The sequence below is a fragment of the Grampus griseus genome (assembly GCF_964374135.1).
Source record: "Grampus griseus genome assembly, chromosome: 20".
Classification (NCBI taxonomy): Eukaryota; Metazoa; Chordata; class Mammalia; order Artiodactyla; family Delphinidae; genus Grampus; species Grampus griseus.
The window spans coordinates 10,725,695-10,738,436 of NC_139014.1; the positions used below are offsets into that span (position 1 = coordinate 10,725,695).

The 12,742-nt window shown below is 48.5% G+C and overlaps 1 protein-coding gene across 1 annotated transcript in view; it reads left to right on the plus strand.

The window, feature by feature from the left end:
* The window catches only part of RNF213 (ring finger protein 213), a gene marked incomplete at its 5' end in the record, with an annotated part of 109,779 nt that overhangs the window by 17,412 nt on the left and 79,625 nt on the right, over positions 1-12,742 (plus strand). Inside the window, 6 exons of the mRNA XM_082679577.1 lie at positions 4,568-5,092; positions 5,371-5,493; positions 6,079-6,254; positions 6,829-6,987; positions 7,321-7,523; positions 12,432-12,715. Of these exons, the coding sequence (XP_082535703.1) occupies positions 4,568-5,092; positions 5,371-5,493; positions 6,079-6,254; positions 6,829-6,987; positions 7,321-7,523; positions 12,432-12,715 (1,470 nt within the window). The remainder of the gene's footprint in view (positions 1-4,567; positions 5,093-5,370; positions 5,494-6,078; positions 6,255-6,828; positions 6,988-7,320; positions 7,524-12,431; positions 12,716-12,742) is intronic.

Here is a 12,742-nt window from a genome sequence, read left to right on the forward strand (position 1 = left end):
AAGTGGGGAGGGGAGAAGACCACCTTCTTCCTCATTTTTGGGTAGACATCAAGGCTTACATCATTAGTTCCTCCTTTGACCCTAAATATGGTCTAACAGGGACAATCATAGCACTATTTAAATCACATATGTGTTAGCAAAAGGATGGTAACATACACTAAAATATTGTAATTCATCTAAGGTTTCAGTATAGTGTCCTCTTTCACCTAGTTTCTTTCCCCCCCTCACCTATGCTCCCGTCTTGACTACATGCAGAAATGCTACTCTTTGGGGACCATTAACTCCCTGACTTCAAGTAACAAGACCAGGACCCCATATCTATTGTCTTGTGTTTTAACTCTCAGGACCTGTGGCTTGAGTGTGCCTGGTGCTTGGATGTGCCTGGTTTTCCTTCAAGGTAGCGCAGATTATTGCTAGGTTGCTGGATTCTTTTCTTGAGTGGTCATTGGCCTGCAACAGCTTCCTAAGCTCCCTTAAAATTCCTTTTCTGTCTTTAATGCCCTAGTGGGATTTCTAAACTAACTTTAATTATTCTACTCTCTCCCTGTCACTATCAGTGCAGGTGAAGGCAGAGGACCCCTGGGAATTGGGGCAGAGCTAGTGGGCCCACTTAGCCTCCAACACGTCAGCTTTTGTCAAGCGGCTTCACTGACTTTCTGTCCAACAAGTCAGCGTTCCCACCTGTCACCCCCGCATCCTGCTATAGGTACCATTTCAGGGTCCGCAGCACCACCCTTCTGTGTGCTCCTGACCCAGCTCTCAGGTGAGTGAACGAGCTGGCCTGCCTTCCCCCAGACTGGGGTCTCCTCTCTGCTCTCCCTGTATGGGAAGCCTTTGTTCTTTTGATGGAAAAACAAACTGATGCTCATTATAAAATCAGAGGTGTATTCTGACCAAACCCCCCCCCCCCCAAGAAGTAGCAAACTGTTCTTTTTTTCTAATTAATTCTCTTTGGACAGGAATAGGAATAGCCTTTATGTATGCATATAGAGCTGGCGCAGTGTAGCTTTTTTTTTTTTTTTTTATAATGTTGTACATTCTTTTTTTATAAATTTATTTATTTATTTATTTATGGCTGCATTGTTGCTGCGCGCGGGCTATCTCTAGTTGTGGTGAGCGGGGGCTACTCTTCGTTGCAGTGCACGGTCTTCTCCTTGTAGTGCTTCTCTTATTGTGGAGCGCGGTCTCTAGGCACGCAGGCTTCAGCAGTTGTGGCCCATGGGCTTAGTTGCTCCGCGGCATGTGGGATCTTCCTGGACCAGGGCTCGAACCTATGTCCCCTGCATTTGCAGGCAGATTTCTTAACCACTGCATCACCAGGGAAGCTCCCGCAGCATAGCTTTTGAACTGAGGTATAATTGGTATTGAGTGAAATGCACAGGTCTTCAGGGCGGAGCCCCCTAGATGTTCTGCTGTGTGTACAGCTTTGTCACCCCCACCAGATCCAGAGACAGGACATTGCAGTCCCCAGAAAGCTCGGTAGCGTCCCTTCCAAGTCAATAAACTCTTCATTTAAAAAATGTTTTAATTAAATATTATGCCCACTATAAAGGGTATGTATAATATAAATGCAGGATTAACTAAGTGAATACTCACCCCCTACCATCCATTGTAAACGTGGGCAACTATTGGGATCTCCTCCCAACCGCCCCCATCTGCTGCCAACATCCAGAGGTTGTGACCCAGGTCCGTGCATGCATTCCCAATCAGCAGTGTTTAGTTTTAGTGTGCATATTCCTGACTAATGTGGTCAAATGACAGACCACAAGAATTAGGAATACGTAAATATGTAACAAGTATCATACATATAAACTTGATTTTTGTCAAGGAAAATTTTAGACTTTAGCCTCAAGCCTTGCTATATGGCAGGCGTGCCAGCAGCCTGAGATCTGCCAACATCCCAGTCCTGTCTATAGACCCATGAGGGGGCCGGGCACTCACGTGCCCCCATAGACGTGTGTTGAGAGAACTCTAAGTCACCTGTGCAAAATCTAAATCTCATTCTAGGGTTTTGAAGCAGCTTATGTAAAGAGCAGTTAAATAAGGATAAGAAAAGGAGAAAGCAAGGCAAAGGGGAGAAAGGCAAATTGGAAATCAGAAGTCAAAACCTTTCGTTCTTGGATCTGATCACAGAGCCGACTGAGGGGTGTGGGGTCCCGGGGGAGAGGAAACATGCTGGTGCTACAGGGAAACACGGGACTTTCCAAGGAATTTATTTAATGAGACAGAAGTGATTAGGCACCTATAGGGGGTCAAGGATTGTTCTGGACACTGTGGATGCAGCAGTGAAGAAAACAAGGACTTCCTTCCTGGAGGGGAGAGAAAATAAAGACATATTTAGTTGACAGTGGCTAAGGAGGGAAATAAAGCAGATGCGGGGCTGTGAAGGTTTGCTTTCTTACTGAGGGTGTCCGGGTGGTCTGCTGAGGGGTGTGGGGCAGAGGACTAAGTGAAGGAGGTGTCTGGGGAAAGACAGAACCTGAGGCAGGAGGCGCCCTGCTCGTATAACTGGTGATGACACGAGAGGTCAGTGGTACTTATGGATTCCAGCAGGGGGGCCACGTCCACAGGGCCCCACGGGAGGGAGAAGGCGCAAGGGGAGAACGTGGCCCAGAGTCTGCCTTGTGGGGAAAGGCAGGCAGGTTCGAGCAGGTTTAGGTTTGGCTGGTTTGAATACTCTTTGTGGGCTCTGGGTTATAGGATTGTCTAGCTGTCCTGTACTTGGCCCTGCGGTGATTCAGGGCAGGGAATGTTGGCTTGGAGGGAGAGTTTGATAAAGGAGGTGGGGGGCAGGGCTCCGTGTTAGTTGGTTTGCAGATGAAAGATCTGCTCAGATCTTTCATCTGCTCAGAGAGATTCCTCTCTCTGGGAATTAGCTAGCCCTGGGAGGGGCAGTCTCTCCAGGATTAGCAAGGCCCCCGCAAATGCCAGAGCATCCTAAAATACAGAAAGTGAAAAACAGGATTAATACTGGAGGCCAGGGGATGAGGTTAGCAGGCAGTGAGGGCCAGTCCTGCAGGGTCTTCCGGCCACACGTACGCTTTGATTCTGGATGGGCAAGTCAGCATATGAGGCAGCCTGTGGCTTTGGCCACCTTCAGATGTGTAGGACCCGGGAATCTTTGCCGAATGGATGAAACTGCCTCCTCGGCCTTTGGTGGCTTTCAGACTCAACCTGCGCCTCTTCCCTGGGAAGCCTGCGAGTCCTTCCAACATGCTAAAACCATTTGTTTTTAGTCTTTCTCTCCTACTAAACCATCAGCTTCATAGGGGAGGAACGTGTCTTACTTTCTTGTTCCATGTGCTTAGGACAACGTTCCACGTTCCTTGGTAAATCAGTGTAGAACTAAGCGACTTGATTTAAGCCAGCCTCACGCTGAAAAAGGAGGAGATTCTGCAAAGGGCTTGGGGCTGTGGGGTCCACACACAGCTTTCTGCTGGTCTGACCTGTGGTTCCCAGTGAGGTTTCATGTCAGGACCACCAGGAAAGCTAATGGAGATGCTGGTGCCCGTGCCCCCAGGCCAGTCGGATCAGTCGGGCGCCTGGGGTAGGGAGCTGCTTGGTCCTCGTGCTCACAGAGCAGGCCTGGTCTGGCAGCAGCACCATGGAAATGTAGAACCTTGGGTCCTCCAGACGTGCTGAGTCACCATCAGTATGTTGGCAAAATCTTCAGAGATCTGTACGCCCTGGAAGCTGGGGAAGTGACTGCCTCGAATGACCTTTCTTAAGCCTCTTTCTACTGCGATGTTAGCAGGGGTCAGTGTCAGACTGGGAAATTGCCATCCAGGGTGGCCTGTGTGTCGTGTTGCTTGTTTCGAGCAGATGGGCACGAAGTTTGGTCAGGATTCTTGGAGAAAATCTGGAAGCTGACCCAGAGCAAGGCTGCCCCACTCCATGTGCAGAGAAACCCCGAGGCCTTCCGTCTCCCTCTCCCGGGGACTCAGCCCAGGCATGATTACTAGCACTTAATGAACCAATGAATACTTGCTCCAGAGCAGGATCCCCAAGCGTGCAGGGCATCCAGCCCCATGGGGTCCTCAAAGGGTCCTGCCACTCCTGCTTCTCACAGGCTCCATCTCTGATTCTGAAGTTGAGGATTCTTGCCTTTGAGCAAGGATCTCAGGCAGAGGTGTAACATGCCAGTGCGGGTGCAGGAAGGAACTACTTAGACTTCTGTTCATTCTTCCGTCTCTATTTTGTACATAATACGTATATGGAGTATGATGTGTGGGGACCTGCACCTGCTTTCTAACATTTGAAAGCCATCCTTAAAGGATGTCCCATGGGAAGGAATTCCATGTGAGGGTCTCAGCTTGGATTGGACAGAATGAAGCATGTGACCATCACTGCTCCCCACTTGTCCCTCCCCTCTGTTCACCACTCCCATTCACTTTGTGTCTCAATTTCATTCTTTCCAAGGTAAAGAAATGGTAGATTTAACAGATGTAAGGTGGTTTGGTCGAGCTACACTTGACGTACTTCAGAAATTGAAAGGAAATTGGAGGAAAACATTGGTGAGAGTATAGTAAACCTGAGAAATAACATGTGTGTCTCTTTTTCTGTTTAGAGGAAAGGGAGAAAAAGGAGAAAAAGGAAGAAAAGGAATCAGAATGCTTCCACGTCTGCAGAGTTGGATCCCTTGTCCTCATCCCTCTTGGGCCCCTGTAGTCTGAGTTCGCTTGCAAACCCTGAGCTCCCGGACACAGCCCCACCCCAAAGCCCAGCTCAGCAGGGTGGTCCCACCCACCAGACAAGCCAGCCCCCAAGTGTGGACAAGACGCCGCTGGAGGCTGTGGGCCGCCCTCTGCAGGGCCAGGTTGCGAGAGGAGTAGAAGCAGCTACGGACACCGAGTCTCTGAGCAGCCCGGTACCCCAGGACCAGACTCTGGGAGGAGCCTTCCCGGAAGGGAAGGACCACCACTCCCCAAACCCCTCCAAGGGCAAAGGCCTCCCCACTTCTGCCAGTGAAGGCCCTCCTATGGAGAGAGATGCTGCTCAGGAGCTCCCACTGCCTGAGCCAAAGGGGGACCACTCCAGGCCCGGGAAAGAGCCGCGGGCCACTGGGCAGCAGGCCAGGGCCCCTGCCTCTGGGGTGAGTTGTTAGGGGAGTGACGACCGGGGTTGGCCTGCTATGTCTCGACACCTTGCTGTGCAGTGCAGTTCTGACAGTACTTCACTGTCTGGGAAGGGTGTCCCTGGCACTTGCTCCCTGGGAAGGGGGGCTGTGGAAGGGGCTGCCCTTCCACCCCGAGCTGCTGACCCCTGTCACTGGGCTGGTGGCATATACTTACCCTTATGCCACTGAGTCAGAGTTTCCCTGTCCATTTTGTCCTGTTGGCCCTGATGTTTTGGGGTCTTTATTTCTTCCAGGCAAGTGTTGCTGCAGCTGAGCCAGCTGATGCAGGGAAAAGAGTTGGGAAAGAAGTTAAAAATCAGACTGAGAAAATGAAACAGCCTCCCACAAGTGTCCCTGCTTCCCGAGACAACCACCAGGTAAAGCGTCTCATTCCGACCTGGTCGGCTTTCCAGGAAGCCGTCCCCGTCCTTGCTGTCTGTCCCATGGGCTGCTCCTTTTGGCCCCGTTCCTTCCACAGCTCAATTTAATCATTTGGTGAATATGTGTTAGGTGCTGGGGGTGCAGCCTAACATTTGAAATGAGACCAGCTCCTGCCTTTTGGAGCTCACATTCTAGTGGGGAGAAAGAGAAAGTGAAGTCAGGCTGTGAGAAGTGCCGCGGAGAGAAGTAGGGCGAGGGGCTGGGGTGTTGGAGGTGGGTGCCAGGCAAGGCCTTCCAAGGAGATCTGAAAGAGTGACAGGCGAGTCGCGTGGCTGTCTGGGGACGAGCAAAGGCCCCCAGGTAGAGTGTGGTGGACCTGTTCAGGGAGCAGCAGGAAAGAGGGGCCATTGACAGCGGTGCGGAGAGGAGTCCTGGGAGGCTGTGGTAGGTGGACCAGAAGGCATTCGAAGGTCCTGAGCAGGGAAGGAATGTGACCACTCTGGCGGCTATGAGAAGCATCCCCTGTTGGGGGCAAATGTGGAGGCTGGTCATCAAGATTGGGGTTTGGGTGCTTGTTCCAGGAAGCTGCAACCAAGGACCAGACGGGTGTTTCTGGAGGAAAAGCAGGTGAAAATGAGAAGGCCAAGCCGAAGGACCCGAAGAAGCCAGAGGGGAATAACAGAAATAATGCAACCACCGTGAAAAATGAGAGGGAGCAAAGGAGCCAGAGGGAGAGCTCACACGGAGCTAAGGAGTGGTGGGTGTGACCCGGCTCGGGGCGGCACAGGCCTGGTCCCCACCCTGAGCGGGGGCTGGAAGGGGCCATGTCACCCCAGAGGAGATTCCCACCTTGCCCTCTTGTTGAGTCTTGGGGGAAAGGGGAACACTCAGGAGGTAGGCAGTGGAGGGGCACCTGTTCCAATTCCTTGCTCAGGTGAAATGCTCTGTAATATGGTCCCTGGGGTCCTTGAGGCAGCACGGGCCTTACAGAAGTCAGGAGAGAGGCTGTCACGTCCCAGAGTACTCAGCCACCCCCTCCTGCCACAGCCCTCAGCCCCTCGGAGCTGGGCAGAGATCACCCCCCCCCCACCGCGCCCACTGTCCTCCTCCACTGTAGAGGGAGAGCCGAGGGCACCCACACAGCAGACAGCCTGTCTGAAGTGTGGACGCTCTTGCACTTTGTTGGGGTGTGTCTTAGTGCACAGTCAAGAAACAAGGATCCTGTGTGCACACGTGTGCCTGTGTGTGTGTGGGGGGGTGAGTGTGTGTGTGTGCAGAGAGGTAGACTGATCCAGATATAATCGGTGTTTTCCTCCGTGGCTTTCCCCCAGCCCACTGAGCTCCTTGGAAGGAATCACGGTGTACTTCCATGCAATCATTTCAAAACATTTCCAGTTCAACCCCGGGCAACACAAAGTGTTTGTCAGGGGCGGAGAAGAATTTGGGAAGCCCGGATGGAATCATGATGTCTGTGAGATGTACTGCACCAAGTGAGTATATCCCAGCAGGCCTGTAAGGAAATGTATAGAACATCCAGTCTTTGAAATACATTGAAATCATAGTTTTTATCAAGTTGATTAACCCTTAGAACTTTGGGAAGATGAATATTTCAAACAACTCTTCCCTGTAATGCACTTCTTTGTCATACTTCACCTTGGCCTGTTTTCTGTCTCTGCATGAAAACCATGCCTTGTTCCGGAAACATCCTCTCAGTCAGCATCGATTTATAGCTCTGGGTCTGCACTCCGTGCTATGTTTGAGAAGAATGAAGATTTCTGGGAGAGGATTTTTGGATAACGGGCTGGTGTCCTGTTTATTCACAGAGACCTACATGAGAACGGGTTCCTTGTTGAAGGCAGAACCATCATTTCTAAGCAGCACCTGGATAAGCCCATTCCATACAAGTACGTCCTCTTGCGAGGCAAGGGCCCTGTGGAGTATGAGTTCATTTACAAATGTCAGCAGAAGGAAGGCGAGCACGTGAACCGCTGTCTCCATGTGAAATCTTCCCTTCTGGGCTCGGGAGGTAAGCCTCAGGCTGGGCTCCTGATCGGAGCTCAGAAGGCTGGACGTTCCTCCTGGGGATCAAAGGCTTTCCTTGGCCCGTGTGGGTCCTCTTTGCTTGGCATTGGCTCTGCCCTACCCCCCCAGCTCTATGTTTCATAAACCTGAGCTTGGAAGCATGTTTCTGATCAGGTTGGCTTAACCACTCACAAGAGTAAACAAGGGAAAGGATTTTTACTAAGGGAAAGGAGAGAAGATAGAGCTGCTGGGAAGTAAAGGGACTGGGGCCTAGAGGGGCAGCAGTGAGCAGGGGCAAGGGCAAGGGAAACAGGGCTGCCAGGACCACAAGCCCTTCCCAGATTTCCAAATGGCGACTGTGAATAAGACATCCAGCAGAAGCCATGAAGGGCTGGTCCACTGCCCCCTGCTGTCTGTCGTAAGTGTCACTCTTCTATTTTCTTTTTTTCACTTTATTCTGTTTCTCTTTCTTTCTCTTGTCTGTTATCTAATTCTTCTTTCTGTGCTCTGTTTTCTACTCACTGTATGCAGTGTGTGTGGTGTTTGTGTGTGTGTCAGGTGTGTGTGTCCAGTGTGCGTGTGTATTTGTGTGTGTGTGTACATGTGCATGTGTTCTATATAGCGAGTCTATATGGGTTCTACTTTTAGGAACTTGCTTAGATCTTCTTTGTGGCTGACTTCTTGGTCTGTCATAAATATTCCATGTATGCTCAGAAAGAATGGATAATGAATTTTGTGACTCAAAAGCTGTATGTATATCTATTAGATAAAGCCTGTTTAATATTAAAGTCCTTGTTTAAAAAGATCCATCTGTCAGCTTTTGAGAGAGATGTTCCAGTCTGTCACCAAGACCAGGTGCTTTGTTTATTTATTTTTTTAATTATACTCATGACTTGTGTGGGTTAGGAGTTTGGATGGAGCACAGCAGGGCTGGCTGGTTTCTGCTCTCTGACGTCTGGGGCCTCAGCTAGGAAGGCCTGAAAGCTGGGAGTGATTTGCTGGCTGGGCTTTGGAATCATCTGGAGGGGTCTTTGCAGTTGATGCTGCCCGTGGCTAGGACCTCTGTTGGGCTGACAGCGATTGAGGTCAGTGGGGCAGGTGCTTGGTCATTTTGAACTGGCCCAAAGAGACAGAGAAGAAACTAGAGTCATGCTCTCTTTTTAAATGTGCCCAAGTGTTGACTTGATCGCCTCCAAAAGACTCTATTCTGTATGGGCTGACCAAAGAACAGAGCCCTGCGATACTTTCTGGTTTTGCCCTGTACTTGCTGGATGATCCAAACTGGCTGTTTCCATGCTTGAGGTGACCCCTCATCCGACAAGAGCTGATGCTGATCTAATCTTGCCGGAGGAGGTGGTAGTGATTTGGGATAGCAGGTCCCATTTGCTCTTATTTAAGAAGCACTGCCTTAGTCACTTCAGATTTTATCTGGCTGGGTCCTGGTACTTAAGCTGTCAAACCAGATAGAGATGCGCTTTTCAACACAGAGACAATCATTTTAAAGTCCATTAAAAAGATTTTCTTTCCCTTCCTTCCTTCCTTCCTTCCTTCCTTCCTTCCTTCCTTCCTTCCTTCCTTTCTTTCTCTCTCTCTTTCATTGAAGTATAGTTAGTTGTTGTGTTAGTTTCAGGTGTACAGCAAAGTGATTCAGTTTTATATATATATTTTTTTCAGATTATTTTCCATTATAGCTTATTATAAGATATTGAATATAGTTTCCTGTGCTATACAGTAAATCCTTGTTGCTTATCTATTTTATATGCAGTAGTGTATATCTCTTAATCCTATACTCCTAACTTATCCTTTTCCCCCTCACTTTCTCCTTTGGTAACCATGTTTGTTTACTTTGTCTGTGAGTCTGTTTCTGTTTTGTAAATAAATTCATTTGTATTATCTTTTCAATTCCACATACAAGTGATATCGTATAATATTCTTCTTTCTCTGTCTGACTTACTTCACTTAATATGATATTCTCTAGGTCCATCCACTTGCTGCACGTGGCAATATTTCGTTCTTTTTTAATGGCTGAGTAATATTCTATCTCACACACACACACACACACACACACACACACACACATATAACGTTTTCTTTATCCATTCATCTGTTGATGGACACTTAGGTTACTTTCATGTCTTGGCTATTGTAAATAATGCTGCAGTGAACATTGGTGTGCATGTATCTTTTCGAAATAAGAGTTTTCATCTTTTCTGGATATGTGCCCAGGAGTGGGATTGCTGGATCATATGGTAGCTCTATTTTTAGTTTTTTAAGGATCCTCCATACCGTTTTCCATAGTGGCTGTACCAATTTACATTCCCATCAGCAGTGTAGGAGGGTTCCCTTTTCTCTACACCCTCTCCAGCATTTATTTGTAGACTTTTTGATGATGGCCATTCTGACCAGTGTGAGGTGATACCTTATTGTGGTTTCGATTTGCATTTCTCTAATAATTAGTGCTGTTGAGCATCTTTTCATGTGCCTGTTGGCCATCTGTATGTCTTCTTTGGATAAATGTCTGTTTAGGTCTTCTGCCCATTTTTTGATTGGGTTGTTTGTCTTTTGATATTGAGTAGTATGAGCTGTTTATCATTAAGCAGATTTTTAGGTTGTAGAGTAACTCAGAATTGCCAGATTATTTTCAGATGCTTTTTTCTTAATCGTGATATTGTTCTAGTGTTTTTCAATAATTATACTTTGCAAGCTTTTTAAAAAAATGAGTGTTAAAGCTTTTTCCTTATTGTTGCACGGGCACTTAAACTGCCTACTTCTTGGTGTGGGCCGTTCTATTTAGATGCCCTGTTGGTAGGTTGACATTGGAGCTCCCTGGGAGATGGTACCCTGGTGAGTTGGGTTAAATCAGGAGTTTTAAGCAGTAAGGAGGTCAGTCATAGTAACCAATGGAAGGCCTGATGGGAGTGCCAGGGAGGGCCTTTGTTGGCTTCTGAGGGTCTGGAGGTCACTACTTGAGCCCAGGTGGGGAAGTGCCCCAGCCCCTGACATCATCAATGCAGGTGATTTGGGAGGAGTGTCTGGAAGGCACTCTTGTTGATTGAGAGAAGTTTTGTGCTTTGTTTTATTTGGTGTGGTGGTGGTTTATCTTAAATAAATGTAGTTTTCATCAGTCCCAATAAACAGAGAGAGAGATGACTTCCCTCCCCTCTTCCTCCTTCTAAGCCTCCTGTGGGTGCTCTCATTAGTAGAACCCACTGTGGCAAGGCGGGCAGAATGGAGGTTCTGGGCTCCAGCCCTGTGACATGGGGGAGACCCAGACGGCAGATATGTGTGCTGGTGGCAGAAACAGCCATCACGAGCACTCTGTCCCTTCCAGTGCCTTTTTCCTTGTGCTGTGTTTTGCCTGAAACTGATTCTGCTGTGTCTGCATTCCTTGCCTACCCTCTTAGCCTCTCTGCTTTTGTCCCAACTCTTGCTGTTTGCTCTCAAGTTCAACTCTTGCAGCCCCGTCTCTGTTGCGCTGGACTGTTGTTGGTTTGTTTTTTTTTTTCTTTCCATTCAATGTGGTCATCATTTTTTTTTTTTCTTTTGTCCGTGCCGCATGGCTTGCTGGATCTTAGTTCCCAGACTGGTAATCGAACCTGTGCCCCGTGCAGTGGAAACACGGAGTCCTAACCACTGGACCACCAGGGAATTCCCAATCTAATCATCTTTAATGGGTGAATTTAGCCCATTGGCATGAATTGAGACTGTCAGTGGAAGACTCAACTTTTGACAAATAATCATGTCTTTTCTCTCTACCTTGTTTCCTTGTTCTTTTTTGTACTTTTTCTAACTTTTGGATTTTCTTTCTCTTTTCTCTGGGGGTTTGGAACTTAAATATTTTATTTCTGCTAGTAGATTCTTCAAGGCCAAGACCATTAATGGCCCTCCCTGTCCCACCGTCCTGGCGTCGAGGGTATCCCATGCCCAGGACATTGATTGGTACTCCCTTCACCTCCACAGCACTGGCCATTCCAGGCCAGCAGCTCTCACTCACCTTTTGTCTGGAAGAGCATTTTTATAAAACCGAGAGAGAGCCATTGTGTCCCACACCATATGGAGCAGGAAAAGCTTCCACAGGAGGTGATGCCTGAGGTCAGATCCAAACAGTGATTCCAAGTTATCGCTGGGCAGGGCCAGGATGGGGCAGGGATGGCTGAGTGGGGACTTCCAGCAAAGAGCAGACTGCACAGTGAGGAAAAGGAGACCTGTTCAGAGGCTGGACTTCCTGATTTTCATGGCTGTTTTTATGTACTTGTGTTGCCTCTGGTGCCTTACTGACCTCTTTGCCTTCTAATTATTTGACAATTGATTTTCCTGGGTTTTCTAGGTCTGTACTCATATCATTTCAGCTAGTTATAAGAGCAGCCATGGGTTCAGCCCTTGCCCCATGTCAAGGGCTGTTTTGTCTGCCATGTGACCTGTACCGTCCTTCATGGAGTGGGCACCACGGTTCCCAGGACAGAGGAAATGGGCACTTGCACCAAGTAACATACCAAAATGGTGCACAAGTGCTAGTGAGGGATGCAGTTTCAGTACGAAATTTTTGACCCCTGTGTGGTCATTTTCTAAGGAACTCATGTACCAATTGTGCTGAACCATCTAGTTCGACAAAGACATGTTTCAAGTATTTTCAGGGCAGCTGAATCGTGTGCCTCACTCTGTTCACTGTAGGGTGTCCAGGTTACTTGTCCTAAACAGCCATGCTCCACCCAGGGGCCAGGCCCCCTGTTGTTTATCTGTGGATGGGTACCTGGATGGAGCAAGTGTTGGCTGCCTTCCATTTACCACGTTCTGTGACGTTCCTGTCTTTCTTCATCCTATTTCTTCTGGTCAAGATCAGCCTTCCAGGGTGGAGTGTCCAGGTCTAGTGGTTTTGATGCTCCTAAGTATAACATTGCTCTTTTAATCTTAGACTGGCACCAGTACGATGATATAATTTGTAGGAGGCCCCTTGGGAATTTCCAGAGATTGGTGGATTATCTAACAGATCGTAGAAGGAAAGACTTGGTGAAAGGGAAGCAGATCGCGGCTGCGGTCATGCTGGACCGCATTTTCAGCATCCTTGAGACCTGGAATGCCATCAATTTAAAGAACTTTTTCACCCAGTTCCAGCAGTTTTATTCTGTCATTCGGGTGCCCATGATCTATGAAGGAGAAGAACAGCTGTGGAGCACTCTGCAGTACGAAGAGAAGGAGGTACCAGGTCTCAGGGGTGTCAGCAAC